At 38.4% G+C, this 24,199-nt stretch overlaps 1 protein-coding gene across 3 annotated transcripts in view; it reads left to right on the top strand.

Annotated features, from left to right (window-relative positions):
- Positions 1–679: 679 nt before the first annotated feature.
- Positions 680–24,199, top strand: part of DENND3 (DENN domain containing 3) — a 40,922-nt gene continuing 17,402 nt past the window's right edge. Inside the window, exons 1-11 of one of the 3 annotated variants that reach the window (XM_030012462.2) lie at positions 680–868; positions 5,912–6,185; positions 6,921–7,036; positions 7,539–7,678; positions 11,634–11,745; positions 13,305–13,424; positions 14,855–15,073; positions 16,475–16,596; positions 17,062–17,217; positions 20,018–20,114; positions 23,980–24,083. In XM_030012462.2, coding sequence (XP_029868322.1) covers positions 785–868; positions 5,912–6,185; positions 6,921–7,036; positions 7,539–7,678; positions 11,634–11,745; positions 13,305–13,424; positions 14,855–15,073; positions 16,475–16,596; positions 17,062–17,217; positions 20,018–20,114; positions 23,980–24,083 — 1,544 coding nt within the window. In that variant the 5' untranslated portion in view covers positions 680–784. Of the gene's footprint in view, positions 869–5,911; positions 6,186–6,920; positions 7,037–7,527; positions 7,679–11,633; positions 11,746–13,304; positions 13,425–14,854; positions 15,074–16,474; positions 16,597–17,061; positions 17,218–20,017; positions 20,115–23,979; positions 24,084–24,199 lie in introns of those variants that run through there. The other 2 variants (XM_041123122.1, XM_041123123.1) reach the window with 2 other exon arrangements.

Here is a 24,199-nt window from a genome sequence, read left to right as displayed (position 1 = left end):
CGTTTCTCTACTGTGCAGGCAGCTCCACTGAGAACCCTGCTGCTCCGGAGGTGAAAGCACCACGCAGTCTGCCATCAGCTCTGTGCTTACAGTTCATTGATGATAAATTGATAAGATTTATAAATGATAAATTTAAGACTCTTACTTAGTGGCTGTCACATACCCCTGCTGAATCACCTGGAGCAAACAGGAGGGAATGGCACTACTTATCAAAGCACCAAGCCATGACTTCACCCACTTCTCTGACGCGCGGGCGACGGGCAGCCCTGAGGCACTTCAGCCCCTCTGGGCCAACAGCCCCACCGGGAAATAAGCCCGTAGCTGTCCGTGAGAAAAATGAACCCCCCTTGGGTCGGGAAGTGTCCTCCTCGGGGGGGGGGGGGTATCCCGGCGAGGCAGAGAGACGCGCTGAGGAGACAGGGACTAATGGAAACCCCGCACCGCCGCGCAGCGCCGAGGCGGGCGGTACCTCAGCCCTCGGCTCACGCGCCCCGCCTTCCAACGGGCGGTGGGGGCCGACGGCCCGCCGCGGCCACGCGCTGCCGTTCTGATTGGCCTTGGGTCCTCAGAGCGACGGGACAGACAACCAATCAGAGCGTGCGATACAGTGAGGGGAGGGCTGCTGTGTAACGCGCCTGCCTGTGGGAGGGAGCGGGCGCTTCGCTCCGCCCCCCCTTCCCCTGCCCCTCTGGAGCGCGGTCCGGCCCGCGGGGAGGGACCGAGCGGCCCTGCGGGAAGGAGTCGCCGCGTCCCGGCGTCCCGGCTGCCCCTGCCCCGCCGTGCCATGGAGGACGTGCTGCCCTCGGGCCTGCTGGAGATCTGCCTGCTGGTCGGTGTGCCCAGGGAGCGGGTGAGGGCGCTCCTCCAGGTGAGAGGGGGTTCGGTGCAGGGAAGGGAGAGCGGGGGGGGGGGCTCGGCTCGGCTCGGCTCGGCTCGGCTCGGCTCGGCTCGGCGGTGCCCGCCGGCTGGGTGACCCGGCTGGTCTGTGGGGCGGCTTCTGTCAGCGCGGTTCTCTCCTCGGAGGTCTGAACGGAGTCTGAGCCCGGTCAGCTCCTCCCTGGCCGGACCTCTCTTCCCCCCCGTACGGACTTGAGTAAAACTATTGGGTTGCGTTGCTGTTATCGTTGGATAGAGCTGACGTACTTTAAAGAAAACTTGTTTTGACAGGCGATCATCAGCAGAGTAGGGATAGTTTGGTAGTGGGGTTAAGTAATTGCACTTTTTCAAGGGTCTGAGCTTAGATGAAGAATGCAATGTAACTTTACATGAGCCGGAACAACAAAATGCTTGAACAATGCATATCCTTTACTGGATGATATCCCGTTTCCCATCTTCCGTTGGAGATAAAAGCTAAAGATAGGGGAATAAAGCCTGGTAATTTGTATCCTGAGGGTAACAAGAGGTCTAAATCCCTGTGAGCTTAGTGCTCTACTTTGGCACAACCTGAGCAATTCGGATACAGCAGAAGTTGATGGGTTGGTTTCTCTTTTGAATATGTGGTTTGTAATTTTCTTATGACTATAGCCGCTTTACATGTGAGTTAACAAAATCCTTTTCCTGATTTTGCTTTGTTAAAATGTGCTGATGGTTTTGTTAGATACCTGTGAGCTGCCCCGCTGTGGGAGTAGCTGTGGTGCCAGCACCTGCTGAAAAGCCAAGCTGCTCCCAGGGATCTCAGTTGTCTTGCTTGAACTTGAATTTGATTGTGCGCTCTAATAGCATTAGATAAAGAAGTCTTTGTTAAACTTGTTGCTGCTCACTTGCTCAGGAGATGGCTTTTGCTGATGTCAGCTTCTTAAGTAATATCAGCTAAGCAGAGGCTCAAATTCCAGCATCTCATTCATGTATACATTCAACTTGGGAAAAAGTTGTGCCATACGTGTCACCACCAGACTTTTGAAATCAGTGTGTATGTGTTGTTTCAGAATCTGTGTGAGAAGTAAACCCAAAAGAAGGTGAATTTCTTTTTCATTCCAGTCTGCTCAGTTGGATCTCATTGCTTCCAAAAAACCTGTAGAAGCCATTCCGATCACACTACAGGTTTTGAATTGTTTCTTTGCTCAAGGTATAAAATGGAGTGTCAGAAAGGAAAGTAGTCCCTACGCTTGTCAATATTAACTGTAGTAACGTTCCTGCAAGCTGTTAAACCACAGGGATTTCAATCACTGTCTTAGGGCAATTTTATAGATTTACTCCACTTCCTTTTCCTTCTGCAGAACTATCTACATGATGAAATGGTGGAATATGTTTTGTGTCTAATTTCAGTGAATGTAGAAAGAAGAGACCTTGTTGACAGAAAATAAGAACATTTCAATGGAAAGTAGCAGACCTCTGATGATATTTACAGATGAAACAGCAGGGTGAAAATCTTGATAGTGCTTCAAATCTTGGTCTTGAAAGTGTGTTTGTGCATTCTTAACTCTATTGCAATATGGAGTAATAAAGTCAATTAAGTCAGTGGGAACATATAACCCACTCTCAAAGTAGGGTGGGGATTCCAGGAAAAAAAGATACAGTTTTGCACTGAAGCTCATGAAACTGGAGTTCCTGTCATCCATCAATTGTCCTTATTGCCGAGATAATTGTCACTCCAAGATTTCAGTTTGAAGAGATAACAGGCCACTATTTTCGGCTAGAGATTACTTTTTCAGTGTTGGAAGTGTGTATTTTGTAAGAATGAGATGTATAATGGTGAGGATCATACAGCCACCTTTGCTAAGACTTCTTTCCCCTAAGTTATCTTCATTTATAAAGCTGGGGTTTGATATGGCAAGTATGATGTGCAAGCTGTCTGTGAGATGTCTCAGATCTTCCTGTTGGCTCCATCGCTGGGTTCTATATCTACCCACAGTCAGTGGTACAGATCTTGTCTCTTACAATGTCTGCATCATGCTTTCTGGCCCTGCTAATGCAGACATAACCACCAAACCAATTTTTCCTTCTTCTGTAATGCCCCCCTGGGTGTCAAGTTGTGTGAAAGAAATGAGGTGTGATCAAGTTAAGCATTAGTTAGCAGTGTGTACTTGTGGCAGTGAAAAATAACTGTGTAATGGCCTGCATTATCAGGACCATAGCTCACAGGCAAAGGGCAGAGGTTATTTCTATTATTGTAATTACTCAACACTCTCAAGGTCACATCTGGAATACTGTCCCACATTTGGGTACCTTGATACCAGAGAACTGCTGATAAATGGGAGCAAGACCAGAAGAAGCTAAGCTATATGAGTACTGGAGCACAAGGGGGGAAGAATCTCCTTCCTAAGGGGTTTCTGAAACTTTGCTGGATGAGACCCAGAGCAACCTGATCTAACTTAAAAGTTGCCATTGCTTTGAGCAAAGGGTTGCACTAGAACCTCCAGAGGTTCCTCCCAACCTAATTTTTCTAAGGCTTCATACTTTTCCCTGCCCAATTATTCCTTAAAGAAGCCAGTTCTTTCATGACATTCAAAATGAAATTAACTTCTTCAGTGATGGGAAGAGGAGAATGAGATCAAGCAAACAACAAATAGCTGAGGTCACACTCCGATCTGTGGTTTCAACACACTACTTCTTGTTTGTGTCTAAAATAGTGCAGTCGTTGTAAAAAGTCTGTCTCTTATCTGTGTCCTATACGGCACCATTGTTACAGGAATATAATCAGTAAATAGGGATGGAATAAATCCCTGATTTGTGGACTCTTGAAGAATTACAGGAAAGAAAATGCATTAGTGTTTATAAGAAGCTATGTATGATGCAAGGACATTTGATAGTAGAAAGCATCAGAAGAGAAGCATTTCAAATTGAAGAAGTAACAGGAGAAGCAGAGAACATAGATGTTCAAAGAATATTAGAAACAAGTGAATATTGTTGTGTTGCTGCTTATTCATTATCCCTGAACTGAAAGGGTAAGAAAATATGACTTTGGCCGTAGACATTAATATGAGCTGACTTGAATGCTGATGACTGGGTCAGTGACAGTGCTGACAGTGCTGTTCTGTGGAAAAAAAAAAAGGTGTTTAATGCCTCTGTTGTAGTTCAAGACATCAAGGACCTGGCAGTTTAGAGGCTGTTACACTGTGAGGCTATTAAATCACTGGCTGTCGTCCAGCACTTTGTAGCACAGAGATGCCTTCAGTTAAGTCAGGGATTGCCCTGTCAAAGCAACTTTGTGTGAAGACCTCTGCAGGGTAAATCTGCCAAGTTAAGATTGCTACTGTTTGAGTGGGTCTGTGTTTTTCTTGCATGACAGCCTCAGGGCTGAGCCTTAATTCTTAATTTCCTTCTGAAATGTTTAGCTGCATGTTATTTTGAGAGTAATTGTGTTTGATTTATCTGCATTTCCAGTTTCTTCACATGAAATGGATGTCAGCTTCCAGCTAAGGAAAATGACACTTGAAATTTTTAGCATGGCAGGATGTGGCACTCAGTACCCCAAACTGTAACGTGCTTTTTGAAGTCATTGCTATCTTTTGAATATCCCAGTGGATACTTATCTGAACTTTTATCTTTTTCACTCTGAGTTTTTTCTACTTCAGACACTGTGTTCATTAAAAGAGTGTTTTTTCACTTATTTTTATTGAAACACTTTCTTTCAAGTATGCTATTATAGAATATGGTGGAGCTTAAGGTACAGTAACTAATATGTCATGAAGGTAAGTATTCCTTCTCATTTTTCCTATGATGCTCAAATGTGAAGAAGACAACTGGTGGACTTATCTACTAGGAGAAATAAGCTGAGACTTTCCGTTCCAAAATTTGGACGGTGGAAGATTGGCTTCAGTAAAGCAATAGAGCTTTGTGTGTTGTAGCTACTTTAAAAAGTAGGGAAATGATGAGAGACGCCAGCATTGGTTCTCAAGGAATATCTTAAATACAAGTAATACTGATGCATCATGTCTGAAGGTAGAAGCAGCATGTATGCTTCATCTGTCTTTGAATCAGTTAGCAAAAAGTTGAAACAGCTTTTTAGCCACAGTGAGGCTCGGCTTTCCTGTTTCCAAATATCCGTTGACTAAACAAAGCTTTTACTTGCTGTTTTGACCTTGCAGGAAGAATTAAAATTGCAGTGAAGTAATTGAAAATGCAGCTGCTTGTCTCTACTATATGGTCAAGAATACAAAAAGGGTTCCCAAGTACAAGGAAATCTCCTCTTTTGATCACTTCCTCCACAGGTTTTTCATAGCAAGGCAGCAAGGGCTTTCAGTGCAGTAATACTTTACAAAGCTGCCTACTAAAAAAATGTAATTTTGTACATGCTCTTGGGATGCCTGTTCCACTTAGTCATCATTGTATGGAGAAATTTTCATGGCTTCATGTTGTACAGTGTCTTAAAATTGTGTTTATTGTAACAGTGATTGCTGTTTTTAGTTGTACTTTCCTAATTGCCTTATAAAGTTAAAAGTTGCCTTGTGAAAGCTTGTGTAGTGGTTTTTTTTTTCTTGTCGATATTATTTTGAGTAAAAATGTAGCTTTTCCTAAAGTTGAACAACGACTTATCTAGGGAGTTCAGCTGTTTTTCTTTGTTTTTATTTATTTGTTGCCTGGTTTCTCTTCCTACCAGTGTTTATTTTAAGTACAGCTTAAGTATATCCTAACGGTTCAATGGAGGAAATATTGTATTTGATGTTTGTTAGTTTTCTTATGCCAAAGGCATAATATTGAAACGGTGCATTTTGAATGATGAAGAATGATTCTTTGCTTACTGAAAATGCCCAGACTGTTCCCCTTGCATTAACATATGTAAAGCAAGAAATTAGAAGGAAAAAAACATTGTTTAAGAAGAGGAAAAAATGTATTCTAAACCCACAATTTTAGGGGTAGAGAGAAAACAGGGCTAAAAATGGTTTAAAAAAACTATCAGGAGGAGTGTCAACTTAGTGGTTGTTTGTTGTTTTTTTTTTGTTTTTGTTTTTTGGTTTTTTGTTTTTTTTAGGGTACTCAAAGAAAACCCAAAAGTCTTCCTCCCCTTGATCCAGAAGTTCTTTCTGTATTTGTGCCTCCATTTATCAGCAGAGATGATATTCAGGTGATTAATGCTGGTAATAACTCGAATAAAAGTAAACGCCGGTCTTTCCGAAAGAAAAAAGAGAGGCCAAAGATTGAAAATGTCAAAAGTCTCAATGGGGAGCAGAAAGCAACTGACACTGAAGATATTACAGTTCCAGTGGACATTGATCTTATTGGTTTGCCACAGCTATGCTTCCCAGGTATGGTAGGGTTCACACTTCGTAATGAGAACTGTTTTATTATATATTTGTTGATCCATAGTACAGCCAAATGTGTTTTGGTTTTTTTTTTTTTTTTAAGATCATCTTCTCTATCTCTTTATATTTCACAGTATAAAAAATGTGTCTGCTTGTGTGATGAAAGTAGCTGTTAACCTGAATGGGATGCCCTTACTCTGTATGGTTATGTTGTGTGAAACAGATCTATTAGCAACAGTAGCTGCAACACCTGCAAGAGTGGGAAGCTGAAAGTTACTTTAGCCCTTATTGGTAAATCTTGGTTTGAGTGAAGTGCACACACTTTTAAAATTCTTTTTTCCCCCAAGAATGACTAAGTACTCTTTCACTTTTTATTTGGTATTAAGATATACCTGAAGTAGTGACTGTCTCCTCCAGGTTTAGTTGCAGGAATTTTAACATGCCTGTCACTATTGCAGACCTTATAAATATCTTAAAAGAAAAAAAAAGTGAACAAATCTGATCTGTTTTATTTTGCTACTTAAAATGCAGAATAATTATATAATATTTTTGCTGCTTCAGTAATGTGCAGCTTACAGCCTTTGTAACAACCCTTAGATCAAATGGACTGTATATGTGCATTTTAATCCCTTTAAAATGAGTAATTTCTCTTGAAATTAAGTGGAAATGTGCAGTATTTGTCATGAATTGCTTTTCAAGCAGCTGTAGTTAAAAAAGAGGTTTCTGCCTTCATTGCAGGAGGACTTTATGTAACTTCTGAATCAAAAGAGGACCACATTCATTTCCTGGTCTTCACAGACGTTTGTGGTAACAGAACATACGGTGTTGTTGCACAGTACTACCAGCCTATGCAAGTATGTTGTTTAGCCTATGCTTTTATTAAAACGTATTAAAAGATATAAAATAAAACAAAACACTTTGAGAATAATGTCAGGTTTAATTTATGAAATTAGTTAACAGATGTGTTCTTATGTTGGTAGGAATACAGAACAAATCATACTTTATATTGCCATTGTAAATTAAGTCCATTGGAACAGCATTGCATAAGGAAAAACTGTTTCAGATTTCAGTTAGGAGTTTTGAATATTTAAGAGCAGACTTTTTCCCTTGGACGTTTTTTTTGGTGAAGATTGTACTCTGTGTTCTTTCTAAATATCTTCTGCGCTGAAATTCTTTTTAATACGTATGTCTAAGTCTTGTAGGCTGACATTTTTCTGAAGAGCTTAAGGGAGCTAGACATCCAAATACCCTTCAAATTTAGAGCGAATTGGATGTCACATCTCTTGGGTTCTCAAGAAAACATCAGCCATAAATTCATGATTAACATAAACGCATTAATCTGTAGTTTTCTTGCAGGATGGCTGTATTTCCTTGAATGGACAGGCCCATTGGGACTCTGCGCAGACTGGGAAGATGCCTGTCTGTTTTGTACCATTTGCTATTTGTGTTATATCCAGATATCCATATTTTAATGCCATTAAGGATTGTCTCTCTTGGTAAGACTTGCTATCCTGTGTGTTTCTCCTGGAAATAACTGTGCAGGTTTTAATACATTAATTTTCATTATGTGCTCAGGATAGTTATGGTGGTGTGAGATGTGTGGGAGAGGAAAAGGAGAAATGTAATGTGAATGTTACCCAGACAGTAAGCGCAAGTTCTAAATATCAAGTAAATTAGTTATGATGTGGTCTTCATTTTCTTTTAGGTTTTTGGTAAGTCTAGAAAATACTAATTTGCAGGGAACAGATTTTTCAAAGATTTTGGTTTTTTTTGGAAGAGGGTTAACTATAATTTTGCCATGCTGGTGAAAATCACTTTGAAAGCATGAAAACCTCTTTATAATGCACCAAATATATATTCATGTCCTTATTTGCATTAATAAGCAGTTAATTACACTTTATTCTTCAACTAAATAATCCAAGTCATTTGAGTGAGTCTAGTGGTTACTTGGCTGTCGTAGAACTAGGAGAGAAAATCTTAGGATACAGAGTACTTCACTGGTTAGAAACACTCAAATACTCCGCAGTGTAGATGAGTTAAAAGGTAAGTGATCATGGATCTGTCTTATTGTTTAGTAATTTAATTTATTTTGAGGTTGTGTGTTGCTTTATTGTTAAAGTGTGTATAACTGGCAGGAAAGGGAGAATGCAGTTGACAAAGCTGCATTTGGTGCTGGCATTTCTCACCATACTGGAAGCTCAACTGATTAAGTTTTCATGATATCTTCTTCTGGATTGTGGTTTTTTGGGGGTTTTTTTTGGTTTTTTTTTTTTTTTTTTTTTTTAAATCTCATAATCACCACATATTTTCCTTGATACTGTTTGATAGATAATTTCAGAATATCTGCCCTTCTGTTTTGGTTTGTTTTTTTTTTTATTTTTTTAGAAAAGGTATTTTACTGTGCCAGAGTATACTTAAGTGGGAGGAAAGGAAGGGGTGGAGAGGTACCATTTTTTCTTATTTTGGTTGTGTTACTGAAATTTTTCTATATGGCCTGAAACTGCTGCTGGGATGTGTGGCTGTTCTGAATGGAATATAAGCAATTACAGTAAAGACATCTATTCTATACTTGGAGCACAGTACCCTGTACAGCTGGGGATGTTTCAGCTGTTTGTAACATTATAAAACATTGACATTGTTTTCCTGTAAGCCAGAAAGGGAGTAATTTTCATTTCAGATGCCTTAGCTGTAATCAGGTGGCCAATGGGTTAAAAATCTAATTAAATGTTTTTGTTGACTGAGTGTACTCAAGTAGTAGTGCCTTCTATACTTAACAAATAATAACACATTCAACAGCGCACTTGTATCCTTGGTATGCTTCAGTGGTGGTTTGCAGGATGCTTCAACTGATTAATCATTCTGCAAGTCTGTGGATTTGAAAACACTTGCTGGTGGACCTCGAACCACCTATTTCTAGTGTGTAGTCCTTTTCTCATGAGAACTAGCAGAAAAATGCTATTTGTTAGTGCTAATGAAGGCCTGATGTTGAAGTAGGATCTAAAGGGGTTCTGTTTCCATTCAGGACCTTTTTGCAGCAAAACATTTCATTTTCCTCCAGAATACTGCTGTGTGTAGCTTATTTTCTCCAGGACCTGCAGTGCACAGGATTGCTTATAGGTGAGGTGGTACTTGTTTTAATTCAGAACAGTCCTCAAAGGTATTTTATCATCATAAGCATTCCCAGGTAAAACCTGGGTTCCTAAACTTTTTCAAATGGCAGAGTATAATAGAAATCATAACTGAAAACTGAGACCAAACTGAGGTATAAAGGCAACGTCAAACTATAAATCCACATAGGTGCTTTGAACTGCAAGGGAAACTTGCAAACTTTCATCATAGTAACGAAGGTCTTCATATTCTGTGCAAATAATTTTATAACTAATTCACATATTACTAATGTACAGTGCTTCCAAATCTGGAACAATTTGAATGGACCGTGTCTGTCTCTCTCCAAAGCGAGAAGATATGCATCTAGACTGTTTCACAACACTGTGGCTGTTGGATTGTTCTACATCATTATTTGAAAAGGTTCAGTTTTAAATTGAGAAGTTTTGGCACTTTGCACAGGTAGTTTTACCTCAATCTGTTACCCTACATGAAGAGTGAAATATTCCTGACAGTAATATCTTTCTGGATGAACTCCTGTCTTGGGTGGATGAATAGGCTCCATTCAAAGAGTAAATCTTCCAACCTGTTATTAGTCCTTTCAGGTGTCTTGAGAAAAGGTGGAAGCACACAAATAGCTCACAGCATTGAGGCAGTACAAAGGACCTATTCTTAGATGTTCTTGCTTTCTGAAACATCTGTCTGTGGACAGTTAATAGCGGTAATGGAAGGTTCATAAACTCCTTAGCTCTCCGCTTTAATGTTTCAGAGATTACTTCATTTATTTCAGCAGACATTTGCAGTGCAGAGCTGTCAGCTGCTATTAAGTTGCATTAATGGGCACAGTGTACTGATTAGGGAGCTCTTACTGTCCTTTCTGTACATCTGCTGCTTTTTCAGCATCCGGGTCAGGTTGTTTCTGTTGTTAACATTTACCAGATGTGTTGATATGTGCTTTTTGTCTCAACCCCCCCCCCCCCCCCCCCAAAACCCCACAAAACCAAAACAACAAAAAACCCCAGGTCTACCTATGCTGCTTAGGCCACATCTAAGGCATTACCAAGGGTGACAGCATATGTGTTTAAATTGATGACTCTACCGTCTGGTTTTCTTTGGTAATTCTTAAACTCCCCTCACCCTGCCTTCACTGTGCCCCTGAATAGCTGATGGGCTTTTTGGGGATATGGGCAACAGCCTAGTACACAGCCCAGGGTAGTTTCCAAATGTGAATTTAGTTAACTTAAATGCCTCATTAATGCAGTTAAAAGTTCAGTAATATATGACAGAATATTTTTATTCTGGAATCTAAATGCCATACATGAATATGATGTCCTGGATTCTAGTATATCTCTTGACCTATTAAGTTCCTTTCTAGACCACTTACTTCTTGAAGAGCAGCTATTATTCTGCAGGAAACCAGTAAAACTGCAAACTGAAATAAAACCTCAAGGGAGAATATAACCATATTAAGTTCCTGGTTTCTATATATATATAGTTTTGCAGACTTAAATTTCTGATTTTGTAAAGGTTTGGGTTTTGGTTTTTTTGCTATAAATAGGCACATGAATCTTACATTGAACAAAATGCCCTTTTTGACTACAAATATCTAACTTCTTAATTGTTACATTTCAGAAATGCTGTTGGACTTAACAGTTTGCAGTCTTAATAGTGTGTATGTTTAAATGTTCATCAATTGATCTGGCATACAATATAAACTGCATGACCTTTGTGGCTTTGACACAGCTACGGAATTGCAGTTCTCAAACAGAAACATTTGGCAAGTTTGCACAACTGTATTTGTTCTTCGTATGGGTAGGAACAATAGCAAAGAGCAGTGTTCGTGCATGCCTTACACTAAATATGGCTCTTGCTTCACATTCTTCTGCAGTTAAGCCCATGTCTACAACCTCTCTTTTCCTCTGATGCTGTTGTCCATCCCAGAGCTGATGTTTGGTGCTTGGGATGGGAGAAACACCATGGCACTATGTTGCAGCTGTGGGTGTTTAGTTCCTCAAGCAATCTCTGTGAGATACTTCCTTCAGCTGCATTTCACCTTTAGGTTTTCTTTGCCATCATGAGACCCAGTGTGCTATCTGTATCCTCTGATACATATGATACAGCAGTATTTTATGCATGGAAGTAAAAAAACCACCTGCTTCTGACACAGCAGTATCATTAAAATTAAATGGAGCTGCTAAAGTATCTAATAAACTAGAAATTAATTAGCTGGAATAATAGCTTCATTGCTCCTAATAATTTTTTTTAGTTCTTGGTTATCAGCAAAAAGGCTTTTTTTTCTGTTTGCATGTTACTATTTATAAGTTATTTTCTATAATTTAATTTCAGCTTGCTAGTGCAACTGCGACCTCTCAAGGATTTAGATGTTGAGGAGCACATAAAAGAATTTGCAGCAAAGTTATTTTTAATACCCAGCCCGCCACCAGGACCGCTCCACTTGGTAATTACTGATGCTGAATTTCATAATTACTTTAACATTATGTCTTATAAAGCACTAAGATGTTGTTTTCTATAAATTGGGGGCTGTTCACTGTCAGGTCAGAGATTGTACTTGCTGATATAAAACTGATGTCAATACCTGTGCTTTGAAAATAAGGCTATGCATTATTAGTACGTAAAATAACAGTGTGACCAAGGTGCAGGCTTGGGCACTGGCACGCCAGTTGGTTATGCTGTTTAATTTTTAATACTCTTCTGGGAAGGATTTGGCTCATGCCAACTATTTACTGTCTGAGATGATGCCTGGGTAGGTCTGGGGACAGCATAATCTAGCTTTTGGTTTCTTGAGGGGCAGCCCACATAATCTCTACTACAAGCAGTTGGAAGCTGCAGTCTGTAACTACTCTATAAGAATGGAAGCTTACCTTTCACCTGAACAGTATGGCATTGCCATCTCATTAAAAACACATGTATAAATTCCAGTAAATCATGTAACTATCACTCAACCAAAGTGTGGGAGTTCCCTTTCTTGTGTCTGATATCAAGACATGCTGCCCGATGTGGATGCTCATGGCTGTCATCCTGATTGTGTGATGGGTGGCCATGCAGCTGTGTGACTGAGAAGTAGTGCAGTCCCTGTGAGAGAAAAGAGGCCAAGGAAATCAGTTGCTGGAACAACACGTACAGCTCTGGACTTGTTCTTTTCTTCTGTCTGAATGACTCTGGGGAAGCAGAACAGTATGTAGTGGATTTCATGTTCTGGTGAGCAGATTAAATGTTCTGGATTGGCTGCTGCCTGCATAAGACCTAGCTGAGAGGAGAAACTCACATAAACATTTGTGTTTAGTGTAGAAGCTGAGGTGTGTGGGCTGTATTTTCTTCTTTATAACCCTTCCCAAGTCAAGCTAGATGTTAGCTGAGTCAGTGATTTCACCACACTCTTTTGTCTACTGAAATGGCTTCTAGGGAGGCAGTGCTTCAGCCATGGACTTCTCTTTAGCTGCTTTCCTTGACCTTGGTATGAGGGGTTAGGAGCAGAGGAAGAAATAGCGTAGCTGGAAAATTGTCTGAATGACTGGCTAAACCAGCTGCTAAGTGCTGGAATATGCAGCATGTGCAGGATCTGGCCCCCAGAGATTTGAGCTGGAGTATTTGAAACACTGAAATGGCTCATTCTTTTTGGCTTGTTCTATCTTCTTAACATGAGCACCTATGCTCAGTTATTTTGTTCATATCTTTTCTATTTCCTGTATGAGTTTTATCAATACTTTTGATTTCCCAGTAGTATCTACAAATATAAATTGCATTATTTGATTATGCTTATAACAAAGCAACTTTAATTCTCTTAAAAGAATATATATATATTTAAAGTTTTATTGCCTAAACAACCTATGAGAATCTTTTCCTATTTCCCTCTCTATTTCAGTTTTCTGCAGTATGCAAATACTTGTCTTCTTGTTCTCAGTGTTAGTATTTTATAGTTGGAACTGAAATCCCGAATTAAATGTGTTGTGGGAATGTTTTCATTAAGAAATAAATGGAAAACATCTGTTATTACAGGTATTTAATATGAAACCACTTCAAATAATAATTCCTTCACGAGAGGATCCAGACAGTCCAATTATTGACTTGGATCTTCATCTTCCGTTGCTGTGTTTCAAGCCAGAGCAGGTGCTGCAGGTAAAAATAACTGATGCTTTAAAATGTATTAGAGATTGACAGTACTGGTAATTTGTGGTTTAGAAAAAATCAAGATGTTTAGTTACCCAAAAAACATTATAAACCCAGGAATTCAAAATAGTGTTAGTTCTGCATATTAGAGATATGGCACAATAAGATACAGTTCTTATTAAGATATTTTGTTGTGTATAGACCAGATTAGATTAAGGCATATTGGATTTTTTTCTCCTGTGGTTCAGCAATAAGTGCTAAATTTCTTAAGAGTATATTTTAAAATATAAAGACCCAAGCTGATTGACAGATTTTGTTTTGAATTCTCATTACATGCCTTTCTACAAGATTCATAAGAACCTTTTTCATGTGTAAGAAAGGGACCTGCAGGATGGATTGATAACAGTTGGCACTCTCATATAAATAAAGTGTAAATGGTGTAGAAAGACAAGAAAATACAAAAAGCTATTTGCAAAGAATTTTTTCGGTGCTTCATAGCATCTTACAGTAATTTTGGCTTGGAGTGTCCTTTGTATGTTTACTGATCCAATTCCCTGCTCAAAGGCCACCTGTGAAGTTAAATTAGGTTGCTCAAGGTCATCAGTATTATTGGTGCCACTTCCTCTGAAAAGAGCACATTGGAGGCCTCTTTCCAGGGATGATTGTAAACCTCCTCAGTCCTAAGAGTAGGCAGTACTGGCTTATTTTTTTGGATTCTGCCCACATGTGTATGTTATGAATGAAATTATCTCAAATCCTAAATGGTCCTCTACAATTGGTGCATCTTGAGCACGGAGCTTTACATGTTAGTATCTCTGTGAGATGTCCCATGTATGCCGTAAGTCGTCTTGGCTTGAATTCATCCCACCTAACTTGAGGCATCTGAATTTGGTGCCTAGATACCATTGGGTCCTTTTCTATCAGTAGAAAACAGTGGATGTCTCCAGATAGCTTCCTGAATTGTTCTGTGAAAGTACTGCTCTCCAGTGGCACTATAAGGAACCTGACTAGCTATCATTTGGAATAGATGTTTGGCTGAGATGTCTAAAACCTAGATGGTCTTTGTGTTCGCCATCAAAGACAGGTTTGCTTATATTCTTCGTCTGGGTACTTTATACAGGCATTTTATGGTCTAATACTGTGGAAGAAAGGTGACAGGTCTTCTCAGTAATTCCAGCTAAATCCTGACTTAGTTGACATTAGTGGCAAAACTCTCACTGACTTCCACTGTTACTTAAATTTTCTCTCCTTTTCTGTTTTCTTCTCTTAGTTTTGTAAGAATCCTTAAGTGGACATTATTTCCATTTATAAACATGTAAGGTAGCTATTAAAAAACAACTTGTGAGGCTGAGTTTCACAAGCTGATTAAATATTTGTGCATATCTAGTATGTTCTAGATATAACTCTTTGTAAACATTTAGCGTTTTGGTTTTTTCCAGATTATGACCTGTATTTTGACTGAGCAGAGAATAGTTTTCTTCTCTTCTGACTGGGCTCTGTTGACACTCATTGCTGAATGCTTTATGTTGTACCTTCATCCCCTTCAGTGGCAACATACTTTTGTGCCTCTTCTGTCTCGTCAAATGCTGGACTTTGTAATGGCCCCAACATCTTTCCTTATGGGATGTCATATCGATCATTTTGAAGAAGTTAGCACGGTATGTTTTAGACTATTACTAGTCTTGCTGTTCACTTGCAGTGTATTTGACCCCTTACTTCTTTCAGATGCATCTAGAAACTTGCTTTTGTTATTTAGGTGTGTGAGAAGTGAAGAAATTAGAGGTAATGGAACCATACTGATGTAACCACTGGCTTATTGGAAAAAGCTTATTGTTGTATTCCTTACCTTTCTTTTCTTTGCAGGATAATATCGTGATTTTTGCGAGTTCAGGTTCCATTTGGGGAAAAATTCTACTTACGTGTCATTTGTAGAGTATAAATAGTTTCCCTTCAGACCGGTGAGGTTATTTTTTGTCCAGAGTTGTGTGGGATGAATCAGGTGTCTTTTCCAGGCATTTGGCTTAAGAATTGAGCATGCACTTGAAAATAGTCTAATGATGCTGCTGTTCCCCATAGTGGAGTTAAGTATTTAATAAAATAAGAAAAAGCAATGTAAAGAATATAATCTCACAATTTTTGTGAGGGTTTTTTGGTCTTCTTTTTTCAGAATCTTATTTAACTAAGCCTCTTTCAGTGGGTAACGTTAATCTCGGTTCCCAAAAAGATTTAAGAAAAACAGCTTCATAGTGGAGCTCTAATGTGAATATACTTTTGAGACTGTCACATAGGGTTTCTGTAAGTATTCAAAATCAAACACAGAAAAATTGTGTAAATTTATATTGGATGAATCCATCTGTTTATAAGCCAAAGTGAAACCAGTCCATCTAGGCAAGTCCAAAATTAAGCAGATAAATGTTTTATTTTAGTTAGCAGTAAGATGACGTCGCTATGAGAAATAAGTACAGATTAGAGAATGCATTTTGATATAATTTGAAAGATTTTATGTTTGCTTATATATACACTGTGTTGCAGACTCATCTTTAAGGTTATTAAAATTGCAAACTGAGAGATCAGCATGGGCTTTACCTGTATGTGACTTTTTGTGCATTAGGATGTGTTTTGGTGTTTGAGACTAATATATAAACCCTCCCTCTCCCTGTCATCCCATGGGCTAAGTAAGGAGTAAATGCTGAATGGAGAAAGCTTTCCAGGAGCTTCTTTGTGTACATATATATAGTTTTGTACATATCTTCATAATGTATAGCTTTTCAAGGATGGGCTTAGAGATCCAGTATTAATTTAATACCACATGAAGAGCATATTAGGTTCCTAAAAGTTTATGTACTGAGATTAATATATATTAATTTAGTGACATTTATTTTTCTTGAAAGTAATTGTTTAATTATCCATACAATGTTTTAGTTGTGGAAAAAAGTCAATCCTTTTCTGCTTTACCTCCTTGCTGAAATAATTCATTGTCTGAGGAGTACATAAAGGAGCAGTAAATGTTTTTGCAATGTAAGTGTATTTACAGTCATTCTATTTTCTTTTGTTAAAAGGAAACTGAAGATTTAATTCTAATTAACATAGATAATGGAGATATTACACATTCAAAAATGGCTGAAGAGGAACTTGAAATTCCAGATGTTCCAGCACAAGCAGCGGAAACTTTCATAAAAAGGTGAAAAGATGTTGAAGTTGTGTTTATCTTGGTGCCTAAATCATGCTTGACACTCTAAGTTTTTATTTTGTATTATTTATTATTATATTATTTCATTCATATAAAACCCATTGTATTTGATAAGGGCAAACTGAAAATTTCAATTAATTAATATACAGGTAACTTTAAGTAGTCATAATCATAACCATATTATTTTGCAACACCTAGAATGCTTGTTTCTTTTATATTACCGATATGGATTATTCTCTGAACTTTACTGTCCTTTACAAAGAAAACTGAGTGCACTGTGATTTACATGTACTAGTAGGACTTCCAGGAATCTTGTTAGCTTGTCAACACTTGCAAATCAAGCTTGCACTTGCTCTAACTGTAAGATGCGTGAGGCCTAAATGACTTGTTTCTTTAAAAGGTATGAAAAAATTGTTGGTGTTAGCATGTAACTTGATAATTTTCTTTTCTGTGTAGAGTGGAGAGTCTTCAGCTGCATTATGATCTAGAGCTCTGCCATCTCCGAGCCAGCACAGATCTTGGTGAACTCCAAATGCGTAGAAGGGCTTGGCAACAGAAACTGAATACCGAAGTTCAGCAAATGACTTTGCAGTTAATTGTTAATATCTTCAGGTGAGGGATAGAGTGTTTTTTATTATAAGAGCATATGGTACTGGTTAAGACACTTCCACTGTCACTGAAATATTCTTATTTTTGTCTTACTTTATAGATATTTAGTATATCTCTTAAGTTTTGTGAGGGAATATGAGAAGGAGGTCCTGCTAGCATATCAATAATTAATGTATTAAGTACATACACATTGCTCGGACATGTTAGATAAAACTGTTCTAATTTTGAACTTGTATGTCTTTTGTGTGAAGATTCCAGGAAGAGAATTGCAGTCCTCGTATTTCATAATTAGGAAAAGCTTTTAAGGCCCAGTAGGGATATCAAGTTTCTAACTGGACATAGTCTTGGTCACTGTTGTTAGAGGAAAATGAATTCAAACCGGGACAGAGTAGAAGAGCTGAAAACAGGATCAGAGTTCAGAACACCTGGGTGTGTTTTGGCTAACTGAACAAATGCTGAGAATGGATGAAATATTTGGAGAGTGCAACCACATGAGAATGAAGGGGAGAGGAGCTGTTTAAGCTCAAGGACAGAGTGTTGGCACAAGAAATGCTGGGTATTGGGTGTGGTTGAGACTGACATTTTAATAAGGATGTGGAGTAGGGTTTGTTGTTTTTTTTTTTTTTCTTTTCCTCTAGAAAAACATCCAACTGTGCTAATTTTCCTTGTTCTTAATCTAATGTAGTATGTTGATACCCACAGTTGCTTCGTCTTATCAGTCTGGGTACTGATTGCTATTAGTTGCTTATCAGTACTGGGTACTGGGTGCTATTATTTGCTTGTATTTGGGGAGGGAATGGAAGTGTGGTAGGTGATTTGTACAAAAAAGTGCAGCAAACAGGTGGCTGGTTTGCATATGCTTCATTGCTTTTTACATAGATACTAACATACTTGACCATAAAAATGAAACTGCCTGCCTGGCATTTCTAAATAATCTGATTATATGGACAAAGGTCTGCAAATAGTTATGCTGATAACCATCCCCACCTATTTCTTGCTGCCTCTTCCAGGAGACGGTGCTCCCTTTTGGATCAGCTACCAAATTACTCACACGAATGCTCCGTAACATTTTCAGTCAGAAGGTGCTGGGTTAATTTATATAGTCCAAATACCAGGTCTCCATCAACCTACTTGATTTTGTTGGATCAGCTTAGGGAGTGTTCATACAAGTGACTGGGCCCTCCAGGAAGACAATAGCTGCTGGGCGTGGAGGATAGAACAGACTTTATAGCTAGCTGGATGTGGAAACTGAAATGCATTTACAACCTGATGTGCTACCACTGGGATTTGGTGGATTTCAGTGTGTGGCAACAATATGTTCCAGATAAAGATGAGGAGAAATGCATTTTGCTGCTAACAGCTTGAACTATTTAATGCACTAAATGCTTGGCTACAAAAAAAGAACAGATGCTTTGCTCTCTAAGCAGTAATATGTTTTGTGAAGGGGTTGATTCTTGTCTTACTTTCTTTCTCCTTTCCTTCAAACTTTCTTTCTTTGTTCTTTTTTTCAGCCTTGTTTCTTCTATCTTCTAATGCTATATCTACCAGCATCCAGGAGTGAAGGAAAGTAAATCTCTGATGCAATTGTGCTGGCACTTGTTACTGTCTTCAGTGAAGCACTGTAGTATTTTTGTGCGCATGGAGGTTCCATGTTTAAAGCAAACAATGCTAAATTATGTAGAATTATATAGAACTATGTACTTTTACTAACCATCTTCTTTATGAACCCATATGGCTTGATAAACTGTTAATGGGCTTTTATCACTGATCTGTGAAAAGCAAGTGATGTAGAACCTGTCAGTTCTCTGCATGGGTATGAGATTCCCCTTTTGTGTTTATATTCAAATTTTAGCTCACCAACTTATTTTCTTCATTCATGTATTTTCATGGGAATTCCTTATTCCTCAATACCCAGCATGAGCAGATGAAATAAGATGTAATAATAAAAGGAGCCCTGATTTTAGCCACTTGCACAGATCTAGCTTAAATAACTTACCATTTCTTACTCACAGACTTCATTTCAGAGAACAGCTTGTTTCTGAAAAACGCCCATGTTCTGCTCCTGAAACAATTTTTTCTGGCTCACCTTTAGGGCACAGAAGTTACTATTGAGGTCTGGTTTTCCAAAGATAGTATAGGGCTTCTGCTGCCTGCTGTGACCATGCATATACTAAATATGCATCAGTTCCTTATCTCGCTTTCTCTTTTATTTCAGTAGTTCTGTCTCTTTAGTTTAACACAATTTCCAGTTATTGCTGGCTTTATGAGCCAAGTTTGAGAGTGCAGGAAAAAATTACCTAATCTATAATATTTCACATGCATGTTACAGATGCAATGTAATGGGACAGTGTGAGGTCAGATCACATCTTTCAAATTGCCTGTGTGGATAGGTACACTTGTCTTTTTAGTACTCCAGATGGGTTGTATGTGATTCAGGAGCTGTGTATGTAAATATAATTCGAGGGTTAGAGCCTAAGTCATGACTTAAATATATAGGTTCTCCTCTGTGGGTTACTAAAATTGATCCCACAGACTCTAAGTGAATTGCTGATTTGAAATGGCAGTCGCAGCAGGTAGCCCGTCTTACTTCTTGTAAGAATTTGCATTCTTTTTCTATGATTCAGTAACTCAGACTTGTTCATTAAAACTGAGTTTGCCTTCTGATACTGCAGCATATTTCTGTTTTCCCTTCTGATGCTGCAGCGTATTTCTAGTAGTAACAGTGGGCTGCTGCTACTGCAAAAGTGCGACTTGCTTACAAATCTCCAAGCATATTTATCTATGTATTTATTTTTGTCTCCAGGGAGGTAAAAGACCATCTAAATTATGAACATAGAGTGTTTAACAGTGAAGAATTTCTGAAAACAAGGGCAACCGGAGACCAGCCATTTTACAAAAAGGTAAATTCTGTGTTAAATATGTTGTGATTCTCTGTTATTAATCTGTATTTTAGGATTAATGCCAAATATTAATAGAACGGTCACAGTTCAGTCTGTGTGGTGGTGTTGAACCACCAACTTTCACAGAATGCTTTACTAAATTTATTTGATTTACTATAAACAGGTAAAATAGTAGACAGCATTTTGGAGAGCAAGGTACTATGTAATTCCAGAGCAAATTAAATGTAATTCCTCGGGGGTGAGATTAACCTATGGCAGATGGTCAGTAAAGCTACATCTAAATTGTATTTTAAGCACAGGCACTTGTCCAAACTGCTTGGACCGAAGCCCATGCGTAGACAGGAGTTTTCAGCAAGCCTGCGAGCACAGCAGAAGGGAGCTCACATGACACAAATTGAAGTACCTGCTCTATCTGCGGCCTGAGCAACAGGGCATGGAGTTGGTGGTGCCTGCTTGACGCCAGCCCATGAACCCATTTCTCACAATGCGCCACAGCGAACGCACGCTGCTGACTCTCAGCACGTGAGTGGCACTGGTGTCCTTGGGGCCTGCAGTGTGACAGGGCATACGGGACATAGGCTGATTTAGCTTACATGTGCTTTACCAGGTAGTATAACTGTAGCTTACTTTTATGTGCTGGTAAAGTCCATGAAGTAATACTCAAATAGTGCATAGCCTCAGGCCAGGCCCAATAGTGCCAGAGGCTAAAGGACAACCTGAAAACTTCACTTAGTTTTCCTTAGCCTTCCTGCTAACTCAGCTTATTAGGCACTTATCTGAGTTCGAAACCCTGGAGGGGTGTGGAGTTTTTCCGTACAATCCCTGAGTCCCTGTTACACCTGCCCTGGTAAGCTTTGTCCTTCTGTTAGTGTAAGCTTGATCTGCTGAAGCTCCAAAATGACTCAATTTTCAGCCAGTGTATACAGTGAACCAGGCTTTTATGAGGGAGGCAGGTCTGTTGTCCTCTGGAGCACAGACAGTACTGGTGCATGAGTCTGCCTTTTATGTAATGGCTTTGTATATCCTAAGGAAATGGTGTGGGTTTAATTTCTCATTAAAAGGAGAGTGTCTTGGTCACCAGGCTGTAGGATTTAGAGTGATTCTCTATGCCTTTGGTGTAGGACTGTCACTGACCATCAAAGGTTGGATATCCTTTGGGTGAGAAGGAAGGAGAAAGGAAGGGGGAACAGAAGGAAAGGAGCAGGGAGAGAAAGAGACTAAGAGTACACAGGTTCCTGTGAGAGTATCTTACAGTGTCAGGGTACTTTGCCTAGAAGTGGGAGGGTTGAGAGTTTCATCCTGGCAGTTGAGACTGTTATTTTACATTAAATCGTTTGCACCTGATTAAATTAATATTTGCCTTCAAAGAATTAAACTAAACTGTTGTGTATGTGAGAAACAGAATTTACATGTTTTAAGGGTTTGTGTCTAGCCACATACAGTGTTCTAGGAGAATTTGGTCTTGACACAGCAAGCCAAAGTCCAAAGTTATAAACTCCTGTGATATTTTTCAGTGCCATGATTATTAACCAAATAAAAAGTTTAGCTTAGTTAAACGAAAAAATAATTGTTTGCAAGATTGTTACCCTGAACTGGGAGTGTCTATGGTCAATACCTAATTTCTGAAGGGATGCCAGACATCTTTCTCAGCTTCTTGCACCCTTTGATGCAATTTACAGAGTAGTTTTTAACACATGCTTTATGAAGTAGCTTCTTATTTTAATCAACTGTAGGACATGTTGTGCTGTTATTTAAGCTTCTCAAAAGTAAAATATTATTGAGCGTGTTTTTGCTTTTTTTGGTAATACTATAGCTTGTTTAATAAACCTGTGGGTCAAAGCAAAGGTTTAACAAGGACTGTAAGAAAGTGCATCTGCCATTTTACATTTGCTTTTAATTATGTTCTATGGGCGCATATGAAAGTTACAGAGGTTTCCTTTGCCTCTAGAATTTGGCAGTTGGATCTCTGGAGTAACTGTTTTATATCTGGCAAAAAGATCTATTAATTAATATCAACAGGCTGTGGTTGATAACACCTTTTTTGTTTCCTGTTTTGTTTCCTACTTCAAACATGTAATAAGAAAAGTTTCTGAACATCCATTTAAAGGAGATGTCAGTGTGTGAAGGAAATGATCAGAAAAATATCTCATTTTACTTAAGTGGTAGTTGCCAAACTTTGCAGAATATCTGGCAATTCAAAGATAACAAACTGATGAATCCTCAATAGGAAGCAGTGTTTGTTGGATAAAACTTCCAACACTAGCAACCATTCTTAAAAACAAACAAATAAAAAGGAAAAATTAAAAAGAACCTATTAATATGTCATCAGGAAAGCAATTAATCGGAAATGTTCTGACCAGGATTTCAAATTAATAGAAATAATTAAAATATTTTCAGTAGCACTTTGTAATGTTATAAATTAAATAGTGGCAATTTTATGAATAGAAATTTAAAATTCATCTAAAATTCAGATGTGCACATTTAAGAAGAGCTTTGAGCAGCTGACTCACTTAAATACTATAACACATTGTGGCAGCTTTGCTTTCAAGTAAATCTTAGAAGATAACACAATATGGAGTAGTTACTAGTTGTATCTAGAATTATATTAAGAGAACTCCAGAAACTATTAGAAAGGACTCTTTCAGTTCCTGCAGCTTGTCATCTCCTGTACATAAAATTGCCAACAAAATATGCCATCTACTGGAGAAATACTTAAAAGCAGAAATCTTGATGCTTTTGCAGATGCCATTTTACAGGATGTGTTGCAAATGGATTGATAAGAGGCATCTTGAATAAGAATAACCTATTTGTGAAATATTTCCATTAATTTCAGAATACCTAGATTACTTATGAATCTTTCTCATTTGCTTTTTAAAAACATCGTAGAACTACACTGATGTCTGATCAGTGGGTATTTTGGGTTGTTGGCTTGGTTTTTTTTTTTTTCGGTCCTGTGATAAACTCCAAGACTAACAAGGGTACTTTAGGCAAGCTTCTGGGATATATCATTAATCAAAGTAATTTTTCATAGTTACATTCAAAGATACAACTGTCTTTCTGTTAGTAAGTTTGTAGAGGCTGGAGGTTGTATAAACATAAAGGCAGGATTCCTGGTTATAACAATGTTGTCTCCTGATGAAGTTTGCATTTGATTTGCTGAATGGATTAGTTTTCTGAATTGTTTATTGCAAACAATACTAAAAGCCCTGTGCTAGAACTAACATTTGTATAGTCCACATGTTGTATTGCCTCAAATCCTAGCTTTCATCTTGTTCTAATTTGTGGTGGTGGGAGATGGTAGCTTTCCACTCTTTTTAATTCACACTTGGCATTTTTTATGGTGTCCTCTATCCTAAAAGTAGCAATTTGACCTTTTAGAAATTATTTCTGGATGACACCACGATAATTATGTGAGCAGGGGACAATTTTGGGGGTTACCAGGAGAAAAGATGACTCACTTGTCTTTTCAGTTTGATGGCATAATGTTAATTTAGAGTGCCACAAACTTCTTATTCCAAACCATAGACAATATTATCAGCACTTAGTTGTAGGCAGAAAATATACTGTTAAACTTGTACCTAAAACTCTCTGTTTTGCTCAGTATTTCTCATTTTTGTTTGGTTTCATCTTTTGGAGGGCCATCTGAGATTACTGTTTGCCACTAAGCAAATATCATGAAAGTACAGAAGGTGAATGGAAACTGAGTTAGTCTTCTGTTGTTGAAGCTTTCAAATATTTTTGGTTTTGTGGTTGCTAAATTGGAAGTTCTCAGCTTTGCATATGTAAAGGTAATAAAAATGAGCAAAACATGATAATAAAAATGTAATTGTAAATGATCCACAGTTAACCAGTTTGTGTTTCACAGGTTTTAGAGAGCTACATGTTTCACTCTTTTCTTAAAGCTCGTCTGAACAGAAAGATGGATGCTTTCGCTCGACTTGAGTTGAGTACCCAGTCTGAAGAGGATGGGTAAATTTTTCTCATTCCTTTTTTCTGGTTTTGAACCTTCTGTTGATGTTGGTGATAAAAGTCCTTTTGACTCTATTGGTATGAGATCACGTCATCTATAAATAAGATTGACTAAC

This window comes from Aquila chrysaetos, chromosome 4 (genome assembly GCF_900496995.4).
Source record: "Aquila chrysaetos chrysaetos chromosome 4, bAquChr1.4, whole genome shotgun sequence".
NCBI lineage: Eukaryota > Metazoa > Chordata > Aves > Accipitriformes > Accipitridae > Aquila > Aquila chrysaetos.
Note: the sequence above shows the minus strand (reverse complement) of the source record. Positions and strands in the feature narration are given on the sequence as shown.